This window comes from Melozone crissalis, unplaced genomic scaffold (genome assembly GCF_028551555.1).
Source record: "Melozone crissalis strain CALT ecotype California unplaced genomic scaffold, PUWL_Pcris_2 ptg000005l_1, whole genome shotgun sequence".
Classification (NCBI taxonomy): Eukaryota; Metazoa; Chordata; class Aves; order Passeriformes; family Passerellidae; genus Melozone; species Melozone crissalis.
This window is the reverse complement of record NW_026535783.1, coordinates 46,212,828-46,235,368: the sequence shown is the minus strand read 5'-3', so window position 1 is coordinate 46,235,368 and position 22,541 is coordinate 46,212,828. Positions and strand designations below refer to the sequence as shown.

The following is a 22,541-nucleotide window of genomic DNA, read 5'->3' as shown; positions in this document are numbered from 1 at the left end:
ACTATATGATACAACTTTTGCTTCTCTCAAATTTGATTGAAAGTAGCCAGTGGATTCAAAACCTTAGAAATGATGTAACAAGTAAATATGCACATTATAGAGAATAAATTTTTAACATTATTCCATTAAAATAAAAAATTTATATGCATCAGAATGATAAATTATTGAATAAATATAATCAAGGATATGAGCAGATACCCACAAAGACATACTTTTCAGATTTAGTTTTAGTATAAGACTTGCTTGACTTTTTATTATAAAAGAAGGTAATTTACATCCCCTTTTCCATCCCCAATTGTTATTACAAATAATGCAGCAGTTAAAATGTGAAAGGGGCTAGGAATATTTTCATTATGTTTGTCAAAAGAAACATAAAACTCATGAGTGAACCTAGATGATTTTGCTGATTAGAAAATATCAGACTTTGATTTCAGTTTAATGCTGTGTGGCTTTTAAAATACACTGATCTCAATGTGCTATCTTGTTTGTGTTGAATCAGGAGCCCCTCATTATCAACCCTTCTGAAACACTATTGGTTTAGTTTTATATTTTACAAATTTACTTTGGTTTTCCTTTCCCTCTTTCTTCTCCCAGATAAATCAAATCTCCTAGTCTTCAGAAGCAATAGCGTTTCTGATGTACCTTCATCGCCTATGCTACAGAGACACAATAATGTCAATCAGATGGTTTTTCACAAAATCCGTAATGAGGACTTGATATTCGTAAGTCAGTTTGTTGCTTTTTCTACTGCAGATTTTGGGTTTAATATGCACCGAGTTTTAAAAACTAGGCATGTATTTAAAAGAATCTTACCTGAGCTGGGAGATTTTGCTGTAATCTTTCCTTAGAGTTGTGGAAAATAATTTTTTTTATTTTTCAGTAATGCAAATAACCATTTTTTATAATTAAGAAGCATTGTTTGGACTGAAATAACAGTCACTTGGTTCTAGAGATGTCTAAATACATAGCATTCCTTTAAATAATGGAATTGCTTCCTCTCTGGTTCTTGCAGCAAGTTGTTTTCTGAGATCCTTGAGTAATCAATAAAAAACAAGCAAAAATTTAAGATGTTTCTGATATAGTTGCTCCCTTTCCTTCTCAGCTGGACTCTACAGCCAGCACACCTCTAAAGACTTGCATATGCTTATACGGGGGGGGGGAGGAGGTTCTAAAGATGTTTTTTAAAACAGGCAGATATTTTTGATTTTATTCTGTCTGTATCCTTCCTTCCTTTTAGGAGGAGAGTCTTGGACAGGGCACATTTACTAAGATTTTCAAAGGTGTAAGGAAAGAAGTGGGAGACTATGGCCAGCTCCATCAAACTGAAGTTCTTTTAAAGGTGCTGGATAAAGTGCACAGAAACTACTCTGAGGTTGGTGTGATTGTTGACTGCTGTATAACATTTGTCCATGCTATACTGAGCATTAGTCTTCTTTTCATAAGCATTACCCATTTACTTCATAAATGAGTATTTGTGTGGTAGAGTTGTTTGTTGAACCAAGCTCATGCTTAGATTTGTGGCACTGGGAATATGGATTTGAGACTAGCTTTGGGAAGTACACCTATGTACTTTATTTCCCCTGTTCCCACCACCTGTGAGAGAATTCAGAACTACCCACTGAGATCTGAAGAACAAGTAATTTATACAATTAAAGTACCAGAGGAGGGTTGGTATGGCCACAGGATAGTCTTAACCAGTAAATTCATTATTTACAGACAAGGGACCATTTATGGAAAAAACTTCCTCTGGATAGAGTGTCTTCAGATTTTCCAATAAAATCAAGTAATCAGAAGTATTTATGCATGAGAAAAACTTGGCATACATGGATTCACCCATAATTACTGAGCCCTCTCACTTTTGGAGTGGTGCTTTTAGCAGACCTGAAATGCTTTTGTGCGCAAACTAATAAACTGGTAGTGTAATCAAGCGCAAGGCTCTGTATGTGAGAACTGAATTTCACAAGATGTAGTAATGTTTATTATAGTAATGTAACTTTATAAAACTGCTTTTGATAACATAGGTAATAAATTTATATTTTAAAGTATGAATCAGTTACTAAAAGTTCAGAGGATATAAATAAAGATATAGTCACCTGAAGGAAAATATTCTCATTTTCACTTCACTTTGTTGGTTGAGTAACCAGTACACAAGCAAGTGTAGGTGGAGATGCCACTGAACAGAATAAAAAAATAAAGAAAGCAATAAAAGTATTTGAAACTTTCCTGAAAAAGTTGGAGAAGATCTTGCTGTAGTGGATGAATTGCATAATAATTTTTGTGTTTTAACTTAATAGTGTGCTACAAAGAAATAAATTGGAAACTGAACAGTGCATATCGCAGAATAAATTAGAAAGTGAATAGTGTATGATAAATTTGCCTTCAATTTACCTAGGTAATTGACACTGAAAAAAAAAAAGATTATTTAAAAAATGTTGAGATACACTTGCCAGCAGAGAAAAAGAGGTTTTTAACCTATCTGGAATGTGTACCGCCAGTTATTTAGAAAAAGAAAATTAGGAAAAAACCTCCACGACAAAAACACTGAAGCAAAAACCAACCAAACAAGAAACAGTTGCCAAACACAAACCAACAACAATATAAAATATGTTACATAGGGTCTTTGCAAAGAGATAGTTGAAATGTTTTGAAAAAATTGTTTTTGTAAATTTATTAGAAGTTCGGGGCTTTCTTTTTACTGATGTATTTTCTTTCTCAATCTCTCCCTCTCCTTCCAAAAAGTCCTTTTTTGAAGCAGCAAGTATGATGAGCCAGCTTTCTTACAAACACTTGGTGCTGAATTATGGAGTCTGTGTTTGTGGAGAAGAGAGTGAGTAGAAATTAATTCTTTTTTTACCAATTTTTATAAGTCTCTACTAGAGTTTGACATTGTTTTTGGATAAAACCAGAGAAAAACCATCAAAACAGCAGAAGTTCAACATCAGCTGGGCAGCTAATACATGCTCATGCTGCTGCAGTATTAGCCTTGGTATCTGAGACCTAGTTAATAGTAAAAAAAAGAAAAGGAAAAATTGTTTAAAGTACAGTCTGTGTGAATAGTAACCTCTGTAGATGATTCAGTCATGTCTGTTCTGTCTGAGTTGAGTTTTGCTGTGCCTCTGGAATGAGCTTTTGAAGTGCCAGAAAAATTGTATCCTTACATTGCATCAGCTGTGGTTAGCTAGAACGGGAGGTACTGTGCTACCCAGAAAAATCTTCATTTATTGTGATTAGAAACAGACATTGCCACCCTTTTCCACCTGTGCTGACTTTATGAAAACAAATATAACTTTGGGAAGTTTGGTTTAGAGATCCCGTTCTGAAAAATATGAGGTCCTGGTAATTCAGCAAACACACTACAAAATTGTAGCAGCAATAAAATGTTTGCGTTTTCTGCAAAAGTTTAATGTCTTTCCAGTTTAGCTTACAGCTTTGTGACTGTGTATCAATAAGATTTTTTTAAGAATACCTGAAATACATTTATACCATCTTGAAATGAAATCTTAAGTTTGGATGGTTGCCATATGCTAATGTGACTTCAAATATGACTGCTGGATCTCACTTTGACATTTTTCTTCTTCATTCAGTCTTTGGGCTGAGATGTCAGTTTGCTCAAAACCCTTTTTTTTTTTCCTGTGATTAGAAATTTGTATGAAAGGAAGCATTTTATAATTGTATGGGCATATTATATAGGTGGTTACCTTCATTAGGGAGAAAGAATTTCCAAAACAGGCGGTGGATTCAGTAATCAGAATTTACCTCTGTAATCAGAAATTACCTCTCATAGAATGCTGGAAAAGGCACAGCATTATGTTTCGCCAAGACAACCACATGGGGTTTTTTGTATTTTATTCATTTTACCGCACACAGGGACGATATATAAAATTTCAGGTAGATCAAGTTTATAATTGAAAAGCAAGAGGTATATTTCATACATTTATTTACACATTTCACCTTTAGATCATAGCTGTCCTGTTGGAGTGATTCTGTTTCTGAAGGCAAGAGATTTACTACACTTGAAGGCTGTTATTGATTCAGTGATTCACACACTTGATGTACAGATTCGATAAAAATTGTTTCACATAATTGCAAAAAAAATGTATTTGCTGTCTCTAAAATGAATTTGTTAAAAAAATCTGGGTTTTTTTGTTACAGTCAGATAATACTAGTAGCTTCAATGTGAGCATCTTGCAGCTGAGGGCAAGGATTCAGTCATGTGATTTGAAATTATTGTGTGGAAATTGATGAAGATGGCAGTTCTTGTTTCTGGAGTAATTTGCTAGATGGCTGCATGAAGGCATATGTCATACACATATGCACAATTTTAGGGCAAATACTTGTCTGTTTTCAAGCAAAGCATCTTTTGTCAATAAAGCATTGCATTTTCCAGTAAGAATATAGATAGTAAACAACTATGAAGTGAATGACTTGAATGTTACTCAGCTCACCACACTGATAGTGCTATACACTACTATGCTTTGTCAGCAGTTACATTCTTGTGCCTTTCAGGTGAGGGTGGAAAGATGCTCACTGGATTTTAAGCTAATCTGTAAAAGATTAAATCTAAATTATTAACCCTAAAAGATTAAATCTAGTAAGAAGAAATTAGGTGAACTTCCACACTCTGAAAAAGTATAAAGAACATAGAGTATTCTTGGCAGTACTCAGATACCACAGAACTTGAAATTTGTAGTTAGATCACCAACAAGGTATCAAAAGAAGAGTACTACTAAAGTCATTAATCTGTCCTGAAATTTTATTATTTGTTGTTGGTTTTAATTGTTACTCTTTTTATCATTATGAATCAGACATCCTTGTACAAGAATATGTAAAATTTGGATCCTTGGACACATACTTGAAAAAGAACAAAAATATTATCAATATTTTGTGGAAGCTGGAAGTAGCCAAACAGTTGGCATTAGCCATGCATTTTCTGGTAAGTGGTTCAGTTTTGTTAATTTCAGAATTCAAGTGATTCTGACTAATGTGTGTAGAAAGGCTGAGCTATTACCTGAATTCTTAAAACTCTGGAGGGTTTTGATAATGGATTGGCTATATACCAGCTATTTAGTAGACATCCAGAGACAGACTTTGTATCTTGAACAAAGTGTAGTTGAATGTCCATTCTTTTTTAATGCTTTATGTTTTAGCATGAAATATAAACACATCTGCAGTAATGCTTTCCCCCCACCATCCCCACAAATCAGTCCTTTCTGGGCTTCCCACCTCAGCTCATGATGTTGAACATAAACTATTTCCTGGTAGTATTAATACTTAACCACTGGGAGGACAAAACACTGTACTGTTCACTCTGCTACTGCATTCTTCTTGGGCATTAGGTCTCAACCTTACAGTTGTTCCAGTTAAATATAAAGGCCATTATTCAAGACAGGATATGTGACTAGATAAGTCTTTTCTTTAACAGGATTTAAATATTCTTATATTAAATGGATAGATAAGCATTCTTCTGAGTTCAAAAATGTCAAATTGTTTCAGACTTTAGGCAAATAACAAAAATTGGCTGAAAACTGTAAGTTTGAGAGAAATTGGTGGTGTACTTGGAGTTTGATCAACTTAATCTGTGATCATTATTTTAATTGCTGATGTTTCCCTCATGCTGTACAGTATTTGTTTTTAAATATCTCTTCAACAGTAAGACTTTTGGTCCGTTTGTAAAAGATGGATTTCTGTTTATAGGAGGACAAAGGCCTTGTTCATGGGAATGTCTGTGCAAAAAATATCTTGCTTATTAGAGAGGAAGACAGGAAGTCTGGAAACCTCCCATTTATAAAGCTAAGTGATCCTGGCATCAGTATTACAGTTTTGCCAAGAGACAGTAAGTCTTTAGATCAACTTTCTTGTTCAATGCTTCTGACTTGAAAAATAAGTTTAAGGGTGGGGGTTTTTTTGACCACCATCTAATCTAATTTTGTCATAGTAACTTCCTTGATCTGTGTGTCATTTTATAATTATCACTACAGTCTTAGCCAAGCAGTTTTGAGTGTACCTTTAAAATTAGCAAACAGCTACAGGAAATAAGGCCACAGTTCTCCATTGTGTGAGCTTTTTTCTCTGCTGTTCTCATTTTTAACCCTGTTTCATTGGTAGTACTATTGTTACACTATATTGTAAATATATAATATAGTCTCTTACATTTACAGATAGCTGCTGAACTTAGTGTCTTGTAATTGATCAAGAACTTTCAGAACTGAAACCAAATGCACTTTTGAAAATGCTGACTGGCAGTTAAAAATCATCTTCAGTCCATTTCTTAGTGACTACCTAGAGCCGTTTGATGATGTTAAAAATACTGGGTTATCATCTACTCTTAAGACTGTTCCAATGCGTTACAAACAGCAAAATTAACTAAATGGAAAATGTGTGCAAGGTTGTTATGCTAATGGAATGGAAGTAACCTTACTATTCCTTTTATGGTCTTTCTTTTTAATGAAAACACTTCTTACTTGTACTTTTTATCGATGTCTAAAGAAGTAATGAATCTAACAGCTTATACATAATGCAGTGTCATTATTTGCCAGTAAACTATTTAAATTCTCCCTGTTTTAATATGAAGCTTACATTATTCTTATGAGATCTCATTTTAAGGACCTCTTAATCCAAACCAGTACAATCCCATGTTTTAACTTGTTACTACAGTCAGTAGCAATAGCTTAAAAATCACATAGTGTAATATTCCTTTTCATGGCGCCTTTTGCTGTGCCATAATATGCCAACCACTAGCAAAGTATTTTTTATTCTTTGATGTCTTAGTTCTTTGTGATAGCTGTTGGGTCTTGGTAAGATGGGGGAAATAGAGAAATTACAGAAAAAAATATAACATGGAAATTATATTAAGGCAATTTTATACTTTTAGGCTTATTTTACGGTAAAACAAATGGACCTCCTCTTTGATTCACAAACATTATTTTAATTTTTGTCCACATTCCATAATTTAATTTTCTTTGTGGGAACAAATACTTGGAAAAATATTATTAATACATTGCAATGAAATACCTGTCTGTATTAAAGCAATTTTTGCCAAATCAAATATGTTAGGGAATTTTATGGTATTATTGTTTATCTTAACAAGTTTCCTTTGTGTGATTGCACAGTTCTTCTTGAGAGAATACCCTGGGTTCCTCCTGAATGTATTGAGAATCCCAAACAACTGAGCCTAGCTACAGACAAATGGAGTTTTGGTACCACTTTGTGGGAAATCTGCAGTGGAGGAGACAAACCCCTGAGTGCACTAGATTCTTCAAGAGTAAGTATTACTGGGTCTGCAGTCATAGCAGTTCTTTGAACACTTCTAATTTAGAACATCTGCTTTCTAACCATATCAGCATGTAAAGTGGTGTGGCCTATGACCACTGCAGGAAAAAGACATATTTGCTTGTAGGTAATAACCAGAAGAGATGATTTGAAGTTTGTTTTTATGTTGTTTATTTTGATTTTTAGGGGGACAAAGAATTGTCAGTATTATCTAGTTCATGTTTTTGTTGCTTTTATTGCAGCAGTGGGTATCACTTTAAACAGAAAAGTACTCATAACAGTGTGCATGGATTTTAATTAGCATTCTTGTAATTGGACATCTTACTTTGTGTGTTGCAACAATGCTACTATTTTAGCTAAATGAGTAATGTTAACTTTTATCTCAGGTAGGGGCAGGAAATGGAGGAGAAACATATTCCATTAAAAAACTAATTCATATGTATTTGCTTCTTTAGAAGGAAGCAAAAAGAATACTTCACTATGCCACAAATGTACTAGTAGAATTACTTTTGTAAAGGTACTGTAACCTTCCCATAAAGCCTGATTTGATTTCTCAGGTATTTTAATCAGCTCTTATAATAATCTCCAAGGTTTACCTAGACCTAATTAAAGATATCTAAGTATTTCAGAAGTTGCCCCACATTCTTCCATAATGCTTACAAATCTTTTCACAACTGTCAGTGCAGCCAGTTCACAGGTAGGTAGAATTTTCTGCTGGACCTACACAGCTGAGGATTTATGAAAGTGACAATAAAGGAGACACTACTTTTCTCATCTTTCTCTATCATCTTATCTTCTACCAGTAATTGGCTGGAAATTTCTGAACTGATCACTCTAAATTATACTAGCCTTGCCTTAGATTAAAATTGGTGGGATGGACATTTGGTGAGATAACAAGTCTAGGTTTAGAGCTGTAATTTTTGGCTACTCTTAGGAGAATGTTAAGGCTTCTGCAACTCTTCATGGTTGTAAAATGCAAAATGACTTACCTGTTTAATTCCAGAAACTACAGTTTTATGAAGACAGGCACCAGCTTCCTGCCCCCAACTGGACAGAACTTGCAAACCTCATAAACAACTGCATGGATTATGAGCCAGATTTCAGGCCTTCTTTTAGAGCAATTATACGTGATTTGAACAGTTTGTTCACTCCAGGTGAGTTTGGATATAATAGGATCAAAAAGACTCCTGTTTCCTATTGGTTCACTTTCTTTTTTTGAAAAAGAATGTTTTTTGCAATACATCATTGTATTTGACTGCAAATTACTGCATAGAAATAAAGGTGGCTGTCAATATTCTATTGAGCTTGAAGTATGCCTAACAAAAGTCGAACAGGCCATGACAGTAATAAGGTTCTTCCTTTTCTTGTTCACTACTCTGTGCCTTCTATTCCCTTTCTTCTCTTCTTCCTTCTACCTCTCAGATTATGAGCTATTGACAGAAAGTGATATGTTGCCAAATATGAGAATTGGAGCACTTGGATTTTCTGGCGCTTTTGAAGATCGGGACCCAACACAATTTGAAGAAAGACATCTTAAGTTTTTACAGCAACTTGGCAAGGTAAGATGTTTCAAAATTCTGTAATAGTTTAGGAAATAACTATGGTTTTCAGTTAACCTTTGATGACCCCATTATTTGCAGTGAAATTTCTGTTTTAAAAGTTAATAATTTCAGTCGTATCTGAGCAACATGTGCAGTTCCTTCTAGCTCTTTTTTCACTTTCACAGTATTCTTAGAAGAAAATTAGCTAACCTCCGCAATGAATCCAGTCACACCAAAAGGCTAAGTACTTTCAAGTAATGCAGAGCTGCCTGACATAAATGATAGATGGATAGATAGATGGATACACACATCCGCTAGATATTCAGTTAACAACACTCTGGAGCATTCTTGTGCAGAACTAGTGGGATTAGTGGTTTTTTGCGTGGATATTCTGAGAAATCTGAATATACAGCCTCTAAATTCAAAAGGAAGATATATGTCTTCAAGATACATGTAGGCCTTGAACTTTTGGTCTTAGAAATCAGCATTTGGTTATTAGTTTTGCAAGTCATTGCAGCCTGGCTGTGTGAAAGCAGACCTAGACAGATGACCAAGTGCAGCTGGCAGTATTTTTCTAGAATGGTTCTTTGCTGTTTTATTTGGTTTTTACCAGTATTCTTTTGGCTTCAAGTACAAAAGCAGCCTGAAAATGAAGTAGCAGAAGCACTTCTGTTTGCAGATAGTTGTTCACTGTGATAGCATAGCGTGGGGAGAACAGCAGAGTGGTAGGTGATGGCTGCATAAAGGAAGACAAAAGACAATATAAATGAAGAAAGAGACAAAACCTGAACATTGAAACAAATTGGAGAGGAGCCAAAATGAAAAAGAGCAGAATTAAGAACCAAGACAAAGGCATTTATGCAAGTGCAGGAAAAGTATTAGTCCAGTGGAAGTGGAAATTTGCGAAAGGAGAGAAAATAGATGAACATCACCCTCTTTCCTTGTCCTCATTTCTTGTTCTGTTTGCTTCCTTTCATGGAATATATTTCTTTTCAACTGTTACCCTCAGTCCTGCACTTTTCCTCTCAGGGAAGTTTTGTGGCCTTTCACTTAAATAATTAATCACATAACCTTAATGCTTAGTACTGTGAGCACTGAACAAAGACTACACTCTACATGAACAAACATGTACTCTAGGAAACACAAAGAGCGAATGATGTTGACTTGTTTTTAATTCCCAAGTGTTTCCATTTGTGACCTAGGGAAATTTTGGCAGTGTTGAGATGTGCCGGTATGACCCGCTGCAGGATAATACTGGGGAGGTGGTTGCTGTGAAAAAGCTGCAACATAGCACAGAAGAGCATCTTCGGGATTTTGAAAGAGAAATTGAAATACTTAAATCACTGCAGCATGATAACATTGTTAAATACAAAGGAGTGTGCTACAGTGCAGGTATGTGCTATACTGAATACCCCTAAATATACATACTGAGAAGTTCAGAGAGGTAAGTGTTTATGACAGTCACTCATTTGTTATAAATTTGCCAGGACTGAGAGAGTACAAAACAAAGGAAGTTTTTTGAAAGATGATAACATTAGTAACAAGCTGATGTCACTTACCATTCTGAGTTTCATCTTGACAACACAGACATACAGACTTCTACTTTGCCTTAGCAATAGTAGCTGAAGTATTGATGAGATGATGTTGATTAGTGATATATTAATTTTCCAAGCATATCCACATTGTTGTTGAGTTTCAATAAGTGGCATTTTTTGAGGAAATGCAGTTAATTAGTATATGAAACATTGCATAGTGATGTATAGATCATAAATTATATTTTTGTATTAAGTCCATTTTATATTATGGCTACTGATAGAGGAATTAAAACGCTTCTGTTAAAAAACTCGTCTTTGGAGAATTACAGAAAAAATTACATTTTTACTTTTTGTTATTGCTCTAAAAGGACGGAGGAATCTAAGATTAATTATGGAATACTTACCATATGGAAGTTTACGAGATTATCTGCAGAAACACAAGGAGAGGCTGGACCACAAGAAGCTTTTGCTGTATGCATCTCAGATATGCAAGGTAGGACATTTCAAATTATATATATATTTCAATGAAGTTCTTTCTCCTTTTTCCATCCCATTTGTCTCAAACCAACAATAACTGGTTATTTTGGTGTATCTTCTATAATGTGGTTGGGCTGCTAGCACCACATAACCCTCAGAAAAAGTAGCAATGTAATCAAGACCTGAAAAAACTTCTGGGTATCTTAATACAGGACGCTGAGACTAGTCTATCTGCTGACTGAGGCAGAATATATTAACTTTTCTCCCTAAGGTGACCTGACATAAAGTATTGTAGGAGTTAATATACTCACTCAGGCAAAACATTCTATAATGGAATTTTCAGAAATTTGACATTCAGCTATAAAAACAGCATAACAACATGTGTATGTTTAAACAATTTACTTTAAACTGTAAGAGCAAAGATACATGACTTCCGTATGCAGAATTAGAGGCCTTATAAGTACCCAAACCTGTAATAAATTGTTTGGTACCAAACCTAATTCATAAAATCCTGAAAAGTGGTACAAACATCTGATCTTTCTTGTGATCTCATTTTCCTTATAAAGAGGGCTTTTACCTTCCCTATTTTTATTCTGTAATTATGTTTTAGATATTAGAAACTAGAGACACCTGAGATTTCATTGCATATTTAGAAATTTGAGAAAAGAAAAATAAATGGGAGTGAGACAAAAAATATAACCACATCCCCTCAAGGCATGTACCAGAAATATTTTTAAATTTCTTTTCTCAATACCTATATCAAAGACATGGAAGCAGTAGGTTACATAGGATCACATAATCACAGAATCAACTAGGCTGGAAAAGACATTTGAGATCATTGAGTCCAACCTATGAATGAACACAGCCATTCAGGCCATGGCACTGAGTGCCACATGCAGTTCTTTCCTTAAATACTTTCATGGACAGTAACTCCCTCACAGCCCATTCCATTTCCCAGTTATCCTCCTGAACAGCCCATTCCAATTCCCGATTATCCTTTCTGTAAACTATTTCTTCTTCATGTCCAACCAAAACCCCCCCTGCTACACTTATGTCCTCTGATCCTATTGCTGCTTGCCTGGGAAAAGAGCCTAACCCTCATCTGGCTACAGCCTCCTTTTAGGGAGCTGTAGAGAGGGATGAAGTCCCCACTGAGCCTCCTTTTGTTCAGGCTAAACAACCTCAGCTCCCTCAGCTGCTCCTCACAGAACTTGTGCTCCAGAACCTTCACTAGCTTCACTGCCCTTCTCTGGACATGCTCCAGCACCTCAGTGTCCTTCCTAAATTGAGGGGCCAGGAACTGGACAGGATTTGAGGTGCAGCCTCACCAGTGCTGAGTACAGGGGAAGAATCCCTGCCCTGCTCCTGCTGGCCACACCATTGCTGGCACAGGCCAGGATGCCATTGCCCTTCTTGGCCACCTGGGCACTGCTGGCTCATGCTCAGCTGCTGTCAGTCAGTATCCCCAGGTTCCTTTCTGCCTGACCACTGCCAGCCACTCTGTCCCCAGCCTGTGGCTCTGCCTGGAGTTGTTGTAGCCAAAGTGTAAGACCCAGAACTTGGTCTTGTTGAACCTCATACTGCTGGATTCAGCCCACTGATCCAGCCTGTCCAGGTCCTCCTGCAGAGCCCACTATACTCCAGCTGATCAACACTCCCACCCTACCTGGTGTGGTCCATGAATTTACTGAGGTTATATTTGATCCCCTCATCCAGATTATCAGTCAAGGCATTAAACAGGACTGGGCCCAACACAAATCCCTGGGGGACAGCACTGGTGACCAGCCACTCACTGGATATGGCACCATTCACCTCCACCCTCTGGGCCCGGCCACCCAGCCAGTTCTGAACCCAGCACAGAGTGCTCCTGTCCAAGCCGTGGGCTGCCAGCTCTTCCAGGAGTGTGCTGTGGGAGACAGTGTCAAAGGCCTTGCTGAAATCCAGGCAGACAACATCCACAGCCTTTCCTGCATCCACCAGGCAGGTCACCTGGTCATAGAAGGAGATCAGGTTGGCCAGGCAGGACCTGCCCCTCCTAAATCCATGCTGGCTGGGTCTGAGGCCTTGGCCATCCTGTAGGTGCCGTGTGATGGCACTCAAGATGATCTGTTCCATAACCTTGCCCAGCACTGAGCTGAGGCTGACTGCCCTGTAGTTTCCCAGATCCTTCTTCTGGCCCTTTTTGTTCCCCAGATCCTTCTTCTGGACCTTTTTTTGTGGATGAGTGTCACACTGGCCACCTTTCAGTCAGCTGGGATGTCCCCAGTGAGCCTGGACTGATGACAGATGATGGAGAGTGGCTTGGCGAGGTCTTCTGTCAACTTCCTCATCACACTATGATGGATGAGGGTGTTTTATTAGAGTATGTTGTCCACAAATATTCTTATGTCTGGTAATTGTGCCCTGCCACCTTAAGATCCTAAGACTTAGCTTCTGCTATATCTACAGAAAAGGTCTGACAATCAGGGGAGAATGTCTGCCAGAGCCAAGACCACCTCCTGACATTCAAACTTTCTCATGGTGAAAAGAGCTTGCTGGTTCCCTGCTTGAAATTGGTCTAACGTATTAGCTGCTGAACCTCTTGCATGTACAAGGAATGCTGCACCCTACACTAAGCACCCAACAGCTTATCTCACCTCTTCATGTGCTTCACTGAAGCACAGCAATGTGGGTAGTCTCCGGAGGAAGCTCATTCATGGGCAAGCAGTGCGGAATGTGGAAAAACAAAAAAAAATTAGCAAGTCTATGTGGCAAGTGTCTTTGGAGAGAGAAAGGATTGAACAGGTGACCACCCACTTCAGAGGGTTGAACAGCTCTCTGATCTGTGTCACAAGAAGTCATTCTCTGGTAACAGGCCTAAGAAATTATCTCTGGTAATAGGCCTAAGAAATTATCTCACACTTACTTCTGCAAAAAAATTACGTTGTTATGCTGGTAAGTCATTGTAAACAATCTTTGTTCAAGCAGAGACCTGGAAGAATCTTAAAACTCAGCACCACCCATGAGGGTGGTGACCAAATCTTTCATGGAAGGAAGACGCAACATGGATTTTTGAGCACGCAAAGGCTGCAGACAGTTAGCTGTTATATTCTGTCTCCATCTCAGCCTGCTGTGACCTCAAGGTGCTGGCCTTGTGCACTCTCATAAGAAGCTGCAAAGCATGTAGAAGTCCTCAGGCTTTCATTCAAAGCTTGATGAAATAACAGTGGCAACATGTCTCAGGACCCTGGTCTGAGGTGTCCATTGGGAGGACTGGAAGGTGGATTTTTACCCTTGAGGGCTGTGCAAATGTGGTAGAAATCTTTGGGAAAGGAACTGTATTCAGAAACTACAAAGAAAAAGGACCTTAGTGTGTGTGTACATACACATACATGAAAGAACTTTGAAAATATTACAGGTCTTCAGGATGGTGAGAAATTGAAATAGCAGATGAGATTATTCCTTCCTAAGTACCAAGCATCAGCCAAGAGAAAGGGAGATAAAATATGCATCCTGCAGATACTAGAGCAGGAAAACATCCAGCTTTGATAATTACATGGGGACAATGTATGAAAATGTAGGAAATCTGTATAGAATAGAGCTTGCTCTTAAAGAAACGTTTTCACTTCTAAGAAAAGTGAAATCTAAGAGTTACAGTGTATGTGCCTTGCTTTGGAGTGTTTTTGCTGTACAATCTGCAAAGTAGAGGTTATATCAATTGCTTTAAGATTTCTCTAATATGTGGCATTCTGTTTCTCCAAAACAACATAATTAGTGAGTACCTGATATTGTGAAAATGGAATCTGAATGCTTTTTCTTTGTTTAGCTGATCGTGTTACGCTTTTCAGCTGGTTTTGCTTTTCTTGCAATGTTTGCTCTTTCAGCGTCTCACATCTCATCTTTCTGCTGTGCATTTCTGCCAGTCTGTAATCTTGGGGGGTTTTCAGTTTTCATCAAAAACCTTTCAACCTCTGCCTTGCTGTTTTCCTCTGAAGTGTATGAGAGAAATGAAGGCACACACATTTACCTGAGGGTTAAGATGAATGTGTTTGGTTGTTTATTGTGTTTTGGTTCCTTGCTACTATACTGGGAAAGGGTTTTCCTTCTCTTAATGTTTGAAGTGTTTCAGGTGTCCTTGCTGGTGAACCAGTTTTAAAGACAGAAACATTTTAAATCACATTTAATTGTTGTTAGACTAGAGCCACAGGATTGTGATATCAACTTAGAATTTGCATGATTTCAGTTAAAGATCTGTCTTATGTGTTTTCCAGGCTCACAGAAAAGTTACTGTCATCAAACTTCAGGGCTGTTTTCAGAATAGTACATTGTAGTAAGAAAAAGCTGTAGCATTTTCATAGGCTAGTTGTACCAGTAAGATAGAGCCCTCACTTCGAATTAAGGTTTGGTATTTATGTCAGTGAACAAGCTGGCAATGAGGAATAGGGCATTTTTGAACAGTTTTGGAACGAGCTGTGAGAGAACAGCAATGCCACCCAATGGTACGGGGAGGTACTAGAATCTGAGAGAAAGATAGTACTTTGTAGCCAAACTCTGAGGTTTCTGACATTAAGAAAAAAAATATAAGAGAAGGAAATAAGCCTTTTGGCATGACTAGTAATAACATTGCTTTTCAGAACTGTTGAGATCACCAATGCTATTTGTGTAATTTAACTTTTCCACTGTGTTGAAAGGGTGATATGCTTTCTTACAAAACTATGAAACTGACAACTTGCTTGGTGATAACTTTCATGTATGAGTTGGGTATCTCTTGACATTGTGCAGCATCACTTTCAGTCCTCCATTTATTGCTGTCTTAGCAAGACCTTCTTGTTTTAGTAATGCCACTACACACGCTGGCTTTTTCCAGATTTCACTGTTAGTGAAGGTAACTAAGTGCATTGGTAAGAAGGGATCATCAGCAGCAAAAGACAACATGCCTTCAGACCAATGCTTTGTTACAGCAATCTCTGGGAATGTAACAATAAGCAGAACTGTACTGGTGAATAATTGTCCATACGAAAGAGATACAAAGCACACTGTTGGGAATACAGTGAAAAATAGTCAAATTCAAGGAATCATAATACAAAATTTCATGGAACCATTCAGGAAAGCAGATGCAGAAAATGAAGAAAAAAGCTAAATGAAATGGGTATGTTGGACAATCTTCTCATGTGCTTTGGATTGTGTAGCTTAGCCCAAATTTTTTCCTTCTACATATCACCAGCCAACTGCATTTGGGCACAGAAAGGAGCAGTAGCATTTATCCAGCTACATAATCAAAAAAATACTTGGCTCTGACAGGTGATTAGTCTGTCTCCCTCCTGTTAAATGGAATTCACTGAGCTTGGACTCAGAAGACAAACCTGGTTTTGGTTTTAACTTTGAGGTTAATTTATCCCCTTAGGGAAAGTGCAGCTATGTAGTGGTAAAAATAACTCTTTTCATGTTCTGTTTGTAACCTCTACACCTAGGGCATGGAGTATCTAGGAACAAAAAGATATGTTCACCGAGATTTAGCAACAAGAAATATCTTGGTGGAGAATGAGAACAGAGTTAAAATTGGAGATTTTGGATTGACAAAAGTTTTGCCACAAGACAAAGAATACTACAAAGTGAAAGAACCTGGTGAAAGTCCTATATTTTGGTAAGTCTTCTTTTGGTATTTGAAATCATGGCATGTTTTCAGTTTTTACCCTTCAGCCAATTCATTTTGCATGTTGTGGAATTCCTACTTGCAAGCTCCGCATCAGTTTTCCAGCATTGTGAAAGTCACTTGCATGATATTTCACTTCACAGAGTGGCATCTAGAACTTTTCAACATATTTTTTAAAAACCCAGGAAAACACACAAAATAAAAATAAAAAAAAATACATATTTAAAGGAAATAGCATCCAACAGAAAACATATTCAGATATAAAGGAAGTCTAAAATGGCCCATTTCCTTGGATTCTTTCAAGCTTTTAGGTATTCTAGTTCCTTAGAAACTGGCCATTCATGTCTTCCAGCTGAGATCAGTTGGATACACCCCAAGAGAAAATGCCATTCCATACATGCAATTTTAGTCTGTATTTTAATTCTGACTCAGGCACTGTTTACCTAAAGAATAAATTATACAAAATGGCATCTTAGTAGGTGTTATTGGAGAAGTACAGTTTAGTTCCAAAAGTATCTGCAACACAGTTCACTGAAAGTGATGGAAGGCTGTAATACTCTTTCTTTGCAGGTCTAATCACATCAAATTCCTATCTACTTGCAAATAAGAAATACAAATAAGAAATATATCTACAACCTTGTTGGAAAAAAAATCAAACTTGGTTATAGTTATCACCAACTGTGTTTGTTTAAGGTGGATTTGGTTTTCAAAACCAATTAACTATTATTAAAGGAGTAGTTAGTAATTGAAGGTACAAAAAGGAAATGAGAACATGCTAATATCAATGAATAAAGAACACTTACTCATGAAAAAGAAATCTGTCTTACTAAAACAAATGTTTTCAAAATCAAAATGGCACATATTACAGAGAGCAATTTTCCTTGTACTGTGTGTTGCAGGTACGCTCCAGAATCTCTGACAGAAAGCAAATTTTCTGTGGCCTCAGATGTGTGGAGCTTTGGTGTGGTCTTGTATGAACTCTTCACCTATATTGACAAAAGCAAAAGCCCACCAGCTGTAAGTATATAGTTAATAAATCTCAGAGAATTTGTTTATTTAAATTTCCTAGACTGTCATGTACCTCAATAGGTTAATGTTTACTGATCCTTTTCTGGAGATACCTTAGTGTTTGAGACAGCATCCAGTCTGAAGCAGTAACTAAAAGGTAACTGGTATCAAGCCATAAGAAAGAAAGAAGATCTGAAAATTACTTCATAGTCTGTGCATACCTTATTCATTCTGTAACTTCTGTTTGAAAAATATTTTAAAATCTCTTGTTATAGGTTGTTCTTTCTGATCCTTTGGGGAGAGTTATCCCAGCTGCAACCAGTCCATGGCATGACCTTTATTTTTAACGTTGTTCCAAATTTAAGGCTGAGCCAAACCATACATAGAAATTAAGTTAACTTACATAAGGAACTTAAGGTATTTTATGTTAGCAGAACCCAAGTTAGTAAGTTAGCAAAGTTCAAGGAAAAAAAGGAGTGGCCTCTTGCAGACTGCTGACAGGTGTCTGAAGACAAATTTACAGTGGGTGAAGAAAGATACTATTATCCTCCAATTGAAAATAAGATACATGATCTTATTTTCACCTAGCAGTAACCATGGACATAACAGAGGAGAGTTCAGGCTTCTGTATTTACTGTAGCTGGCCTCACCCTTGGCCAGAACTGTCAGTCCTGGCAAATCTGGTTTTGAGAACCGAATAGTGATGGTAGGCAGAAATGTGTTTGGAGGATACCTCAGCACTGGCCTCAGTAGACCTCTCAGTAATTCCATACAATGAGCTATCAGAGGTTTCAAGGAAGAACTCAGGACAGCTCTTTCAGCATAAGAACATAAATAAAGACCCCTAGAGTTCTTCAGAAGGATTGTGAAATGAAAAGTGATAGAGTAAGTTAGGAGCACAACTGGACTATTCTTTCAATGAATCAATTCTACATGTGCATTCACCACTTCATCAGGTTGGTTATCCTATTGGTATGCATCAAGAAAAGGTAATTTGGTAAATTTAACCAAAGTGGCCTGTTCAACTCTTGTAGTCTTTATACTTTTATATTGTTTTCAAAACCTGGCCATTTACACATTCAGCCAATGGGTGTTTCACACTTTCATGTCAAGGATCATTAAAGAAATTTCAAAGCATTGGAGGAAAAATAAAAAGTCCTTTATGTTGTGCTTAGAAATTTATTTCAGTTAATACTACATCCTCATTTACTTTGGATGTCTGGCAGTCTGAGTGAAGTTTTCATCTGCTTTTTGGGTTATTTTGGTTTTTTGGAGAGCAAGGTTTATCTAAGCCATTTTTCCTGGCTTTAATTATACTAATTTTTCTGCTGTGTTGTTACTGATTAGTCCTGCTAACCATTTTTTGTACATCAGCATGACAATATCTGTTTTCTATTTAGCATTTTTCAAAGCATTAGTTCTTTTAGTGTTCCACAGAGCTCTTTAGAATCAGATGTGAGTTTAATCCTTTTAAAACTAATTAATCACAGAAGCACAGAATGTTATGTGTTGGAAGGGACATTAAAGATCATCTCGCCCCAATCCTCCCTGCCATGGGCAGAGACACCTCCCACTAGATGAAGTTACTCAGAGCCCTCAGCCCAGCTTTGAACCCCCCAGGGATAGGGCAGCCACAGCTTCTCTGGGCAACCTCTTCCAGTGTCTCACCATCCTTACAGTAAAAGAATTTCTTCCTAATTACCTTTGTTTCTCTCCTTTCAGTTTGTACCCATTACTCCTTGTCCTATCACTGCAGTTCCTGATTAAGAGTCCCTCTCTCCCTCTCCACCTTCCCTGCAGGCCCCCTTCAGATCCTGGAAGTTACTGTGAGGTCTCCACACAACTTTCTCTTCTCCAGGCAGAACAGACACGACTTCCTCAGTCTGTCCTCATGAGGAAATGCTCCAGTTCTCTTATCAACCTCATGCCCTTCTCTGTACTCACTCCAACAGGTCCATGTTCCTCCTGTGCTGGGAGCCCAGAGCTGATGCAGCCCTGCAGGTGGGGTCTGAGCAGGGCAGAGGGGCAGAATCCCCTCCCTGGCCTTGCTGCCCACCCTGCTCTGGATGCAGCCCAGGACACGTGTGGCTTTTCTGGGCTGCCAGTGCCCATGGCTGGGTCACGTGGAGTTTTTCATCAACCATCACCCCCAAGTCCTTCTCCACAGGGCTGCTTTCAATCACATCCCCTCCCAGCCTGCAGGTCTGTCCAGGATTGCCGTGGCCCATGTGCAGAACCTTTTGCTTCTCCTTGCTGAACATCATGAGGTTTGCATGGGCCCAGCTCTCCAGCCTGCCCAGGTCCCTCAGGATGAGGCCCCTCCCTGCAGGACGTGGCTGCCCGCGCAGGCCGCGGCCAGGGAACGTCTGAGGGTGCCCTTGGTCCCACTGTCCACGTCCCCTGCAGAGATGTTGAGCAGTTTGGGCCCTGGTGCTGACCCTCAGGGACACCACCCATCTCTGCTCTCCCCGTGAATGGACAGTGAGCCATTGACCACAGCTCTGGGTGCAGCCTTCCAGCCAGGTCTTTATTCACGGAGGCACCCATCCCTCAAACCCATGTCTCTCCCGTTTAGAGACAAGGATGTCACGTGGGACAGTGCCAAACTTTGTATAAGTCTAGTTAGCTCCATCTTAGAAGGTTACTAGATTTCTCAGGAAAAAAATTTGTGCCCTTAGTAAAGCCATGTTGTTTGTTTCCAGTCACTTCTTTGTTTTCCATATGCATGATGTGCAGGAGAATTGGCTCCATGATCTTGCCTGGCAGAGGTGAGACTGACTAGTTTGTTGTTCATTGTGTCTTTCACTTTCCCCTTTTCAAAAATTAGGGTTATCTCTCCCTCTTTCCAGTCATCACAAACTTCACCTTAACACCTTCATCTGCCAACTCCCTCAGTACCCCTGAATAAATTTCATCAGGTCCCACAGACTTCTGCACATTCAGTTTCCTTAGATGGTCATGAGCATGACCCTCTCCTACAGTGGTCTTAGGGTCTTCATTCTTTCAGTCCCTCCATCTGCCTTTCTCTACTTGGGCAGTGTGCCTGGAACACTTGCCTTTGAGGACTCAAGCATAGAAGTAATTTAAAACCTCAGTGTTCTCTTTATCCAGGGTAGTCAAATCATCAGATGATGATCAACATTTTTAAAGATTTTTCACCTAGTGCTTTAAATTGTGTATGTATCATTCCATTTTATTCTATTCCATATCATTATTTAATTTTACACACACAAAAGATCTGTAATTATTGATATATTCTCTAGACATGTAATTTATAATTTGATCATTGTTATGTGCTATTCAATTCATTCTTATTTATATATTATATATATATAAATTATTCTTATTAAATAATTTTGCTTGGTAAGAATATTGCATCATCTTTTTTTCCTCTAAAGATTATATATTACAATTGGCCTTTTGTTTCAGGAATTCATGCGCATGATTGGCAATGATAAACAAGGGCAGATGATTGTATTTCATTTGATAGAGCTTTTGAAGAATAATGGACGACTGCCGAGACCAGATGGATGCCCTGATGAGGTGATGTACTGTGTTAAAATGTTACTGTAGTGTGAAGGGTGCTCAGTTAGCATGAGTACCTGCAAGTGCAAAACTTACATTTTGTTCTGCTTGGACCACTAAAGTACTTATTCAAGTGGAATGGCTGTGCTGTAATTTTATCAGTTTCATGATGAGTATAATATTTTTTTTTTTTTTGATTCTTTAGCTTGTACTCCCTCAGGAGCAAGACTGTAGTCTTGCTGAATATATGAAGTGGGACTGCTGTAACTTACTGCTGTACTTGGGCACTCACACTTCTATTTCAAAAAGATACACGTATGAAGGCAACAAGATTAGTGTATATATAACTTGTTCTGTGTAAGTTCCCGTGTAGAGATTCTCATTCAAAGCTGTGAACTTTGGATTTTTTTTTTAATATGTAATATTCAGAAAAAAAATCTTAATATCCACCTAAAGTTTTTCACATTTAATTCCAGGATGTAAAGAGCTTCTTATCTTGATTACTGCCTTTCTGTTACTGTTCCCTTCTCAAGTGTGGAAGGCTCATGTTTATAATGTATATTATTCACCATCAAGCATTTTCAACTTGCAGACAGTAGGCACAGTTAAGTATATGAATCAGATTTTCTGTGTTCAGAGTCTTCAGGTTTGTATTCATGTTCTTTGTAGATACTAAAGTACAGCTGTAGAGCTGTCTTCAGAGCACATAAATTAATTCAGTGTTCTTCTGGTTTTATTTATACACCAGATGCTTTTAAAAATACTTTCATACCACTCCTTAGTCTTCTAGTATTCTATTCTTCAGAGCAGGGTGCACAAAGCCTGGTTCGGTCAAACTAACCTGGCTGGGCTGTGTAGGTGAGTCAGTAATGAAAAAATGGAAAGAAAATAGTTATGGGTTGTTGTTTTTTACATATGTAATTGCCAGCTCAGATTAATTGCTGCATCCCTTTAAAGTCAAGCACACTTGGCAATAAGTCAAGAAATAGTACAGTTAAAACTGGTGAAAGAGAAAACATCAGGGTCAAGTGATCTAATAGAGGAGAAAAAGAATGGTACAAGTGAGGCAGGAAGCCATTTGGGAGGAAAAAAATCTATAGAGAATAGAAAGAGAAGTCTTTGAAGAACCTTTCTTGCATTTTATGTACTAGTACAGCAACTGTTGGATTGGAAAGGTTTGGCTTTTTGTAGATAATGTGAATGTCATATGTATAAGATAATAAATCTGTTTTACTGAAACTGTATCTTAACTAACGCAAAGGTTTCAGTGTCTGACATTTCTCCAGCTATCAAAGCAAGATGGAAATGTCTCTGTCAGAAACCGTATTCATCCCCTTTTGATCCTGGAAGGCCAGTCATCACAGATAATAAATCTTCCAGATACCTGTAGCTTACAGCAGCTTATCTTGCAGCTTACAAGCTGCTTGAGACTTGGTTCTAAAGCAGCTTGGTCAATGCAGGTCTTTCAAATCTGCTGAAAGATAAGGAACAGTTTCTAATTTTTTTCCTGGTAGCTGTACAGACTGTTCTTAAGCAATATGTGAAAAACTGTTG

The 22,541-nt window shown here is 37.8% G+C and overlaps 1 protein-coding gene across 2 annotated transcripts in view; it reads left to right on the top strand.

The window, feature by feature from the left end:
- Nucleotides 1-22,541, top strand: part of JAK2 (Janus kinase 2) — an 82,434-nt gene that overhangs the window by 58,623 nt on the left and 1,270 nt on the right. For both annotated transcript variants that reach the window (XM_054284658.1, XM_054284650.1), the window contains 13 exons: nt 595-722; nt 1,238-1,372; nt 2,740-2,827; nt 4,806-4,933; nt 5,695-5,833; nt 7,110-7,261; nt 8,273-8,423; nt 8,692-8,828; nt 10,013-10,202; nt 10,714-10,838; nt 16,273-16,445; nt 17,354-17,471; nt 20,892-21,005. In XM_054284658.1, coding sequence (XP_054140633.1) covers nt 595-722; nt 1,238-1,372; nt 2,740-2,827; nt 4,806-4,933; nt 5,695-5,833; nt 7,110-7,261; nt 8,273-8,423; nt 8,692-8,828; nt 10,013-10,202; nt 10,714-10,838; nt 16,273-16,445; nt 17,354-17,471; nt 20,892-21,005 — 1,778 coding nt within the window. The remainder of the gene's footprint in view (nt 1-594; nt 723-1,237; nt 1,373-2,739; nt 2,828-4,805; nt 4,934-5,694; nt 5,834-7,109; nt 7,262-8,272; nt 8,424-8,691; nt 8,829-10,012; nt 10,203-10,713; nt 10,839-16,272; nt 16,446-17,353; nt 17,472-20,891; nt 21,006-22,541) is intronic.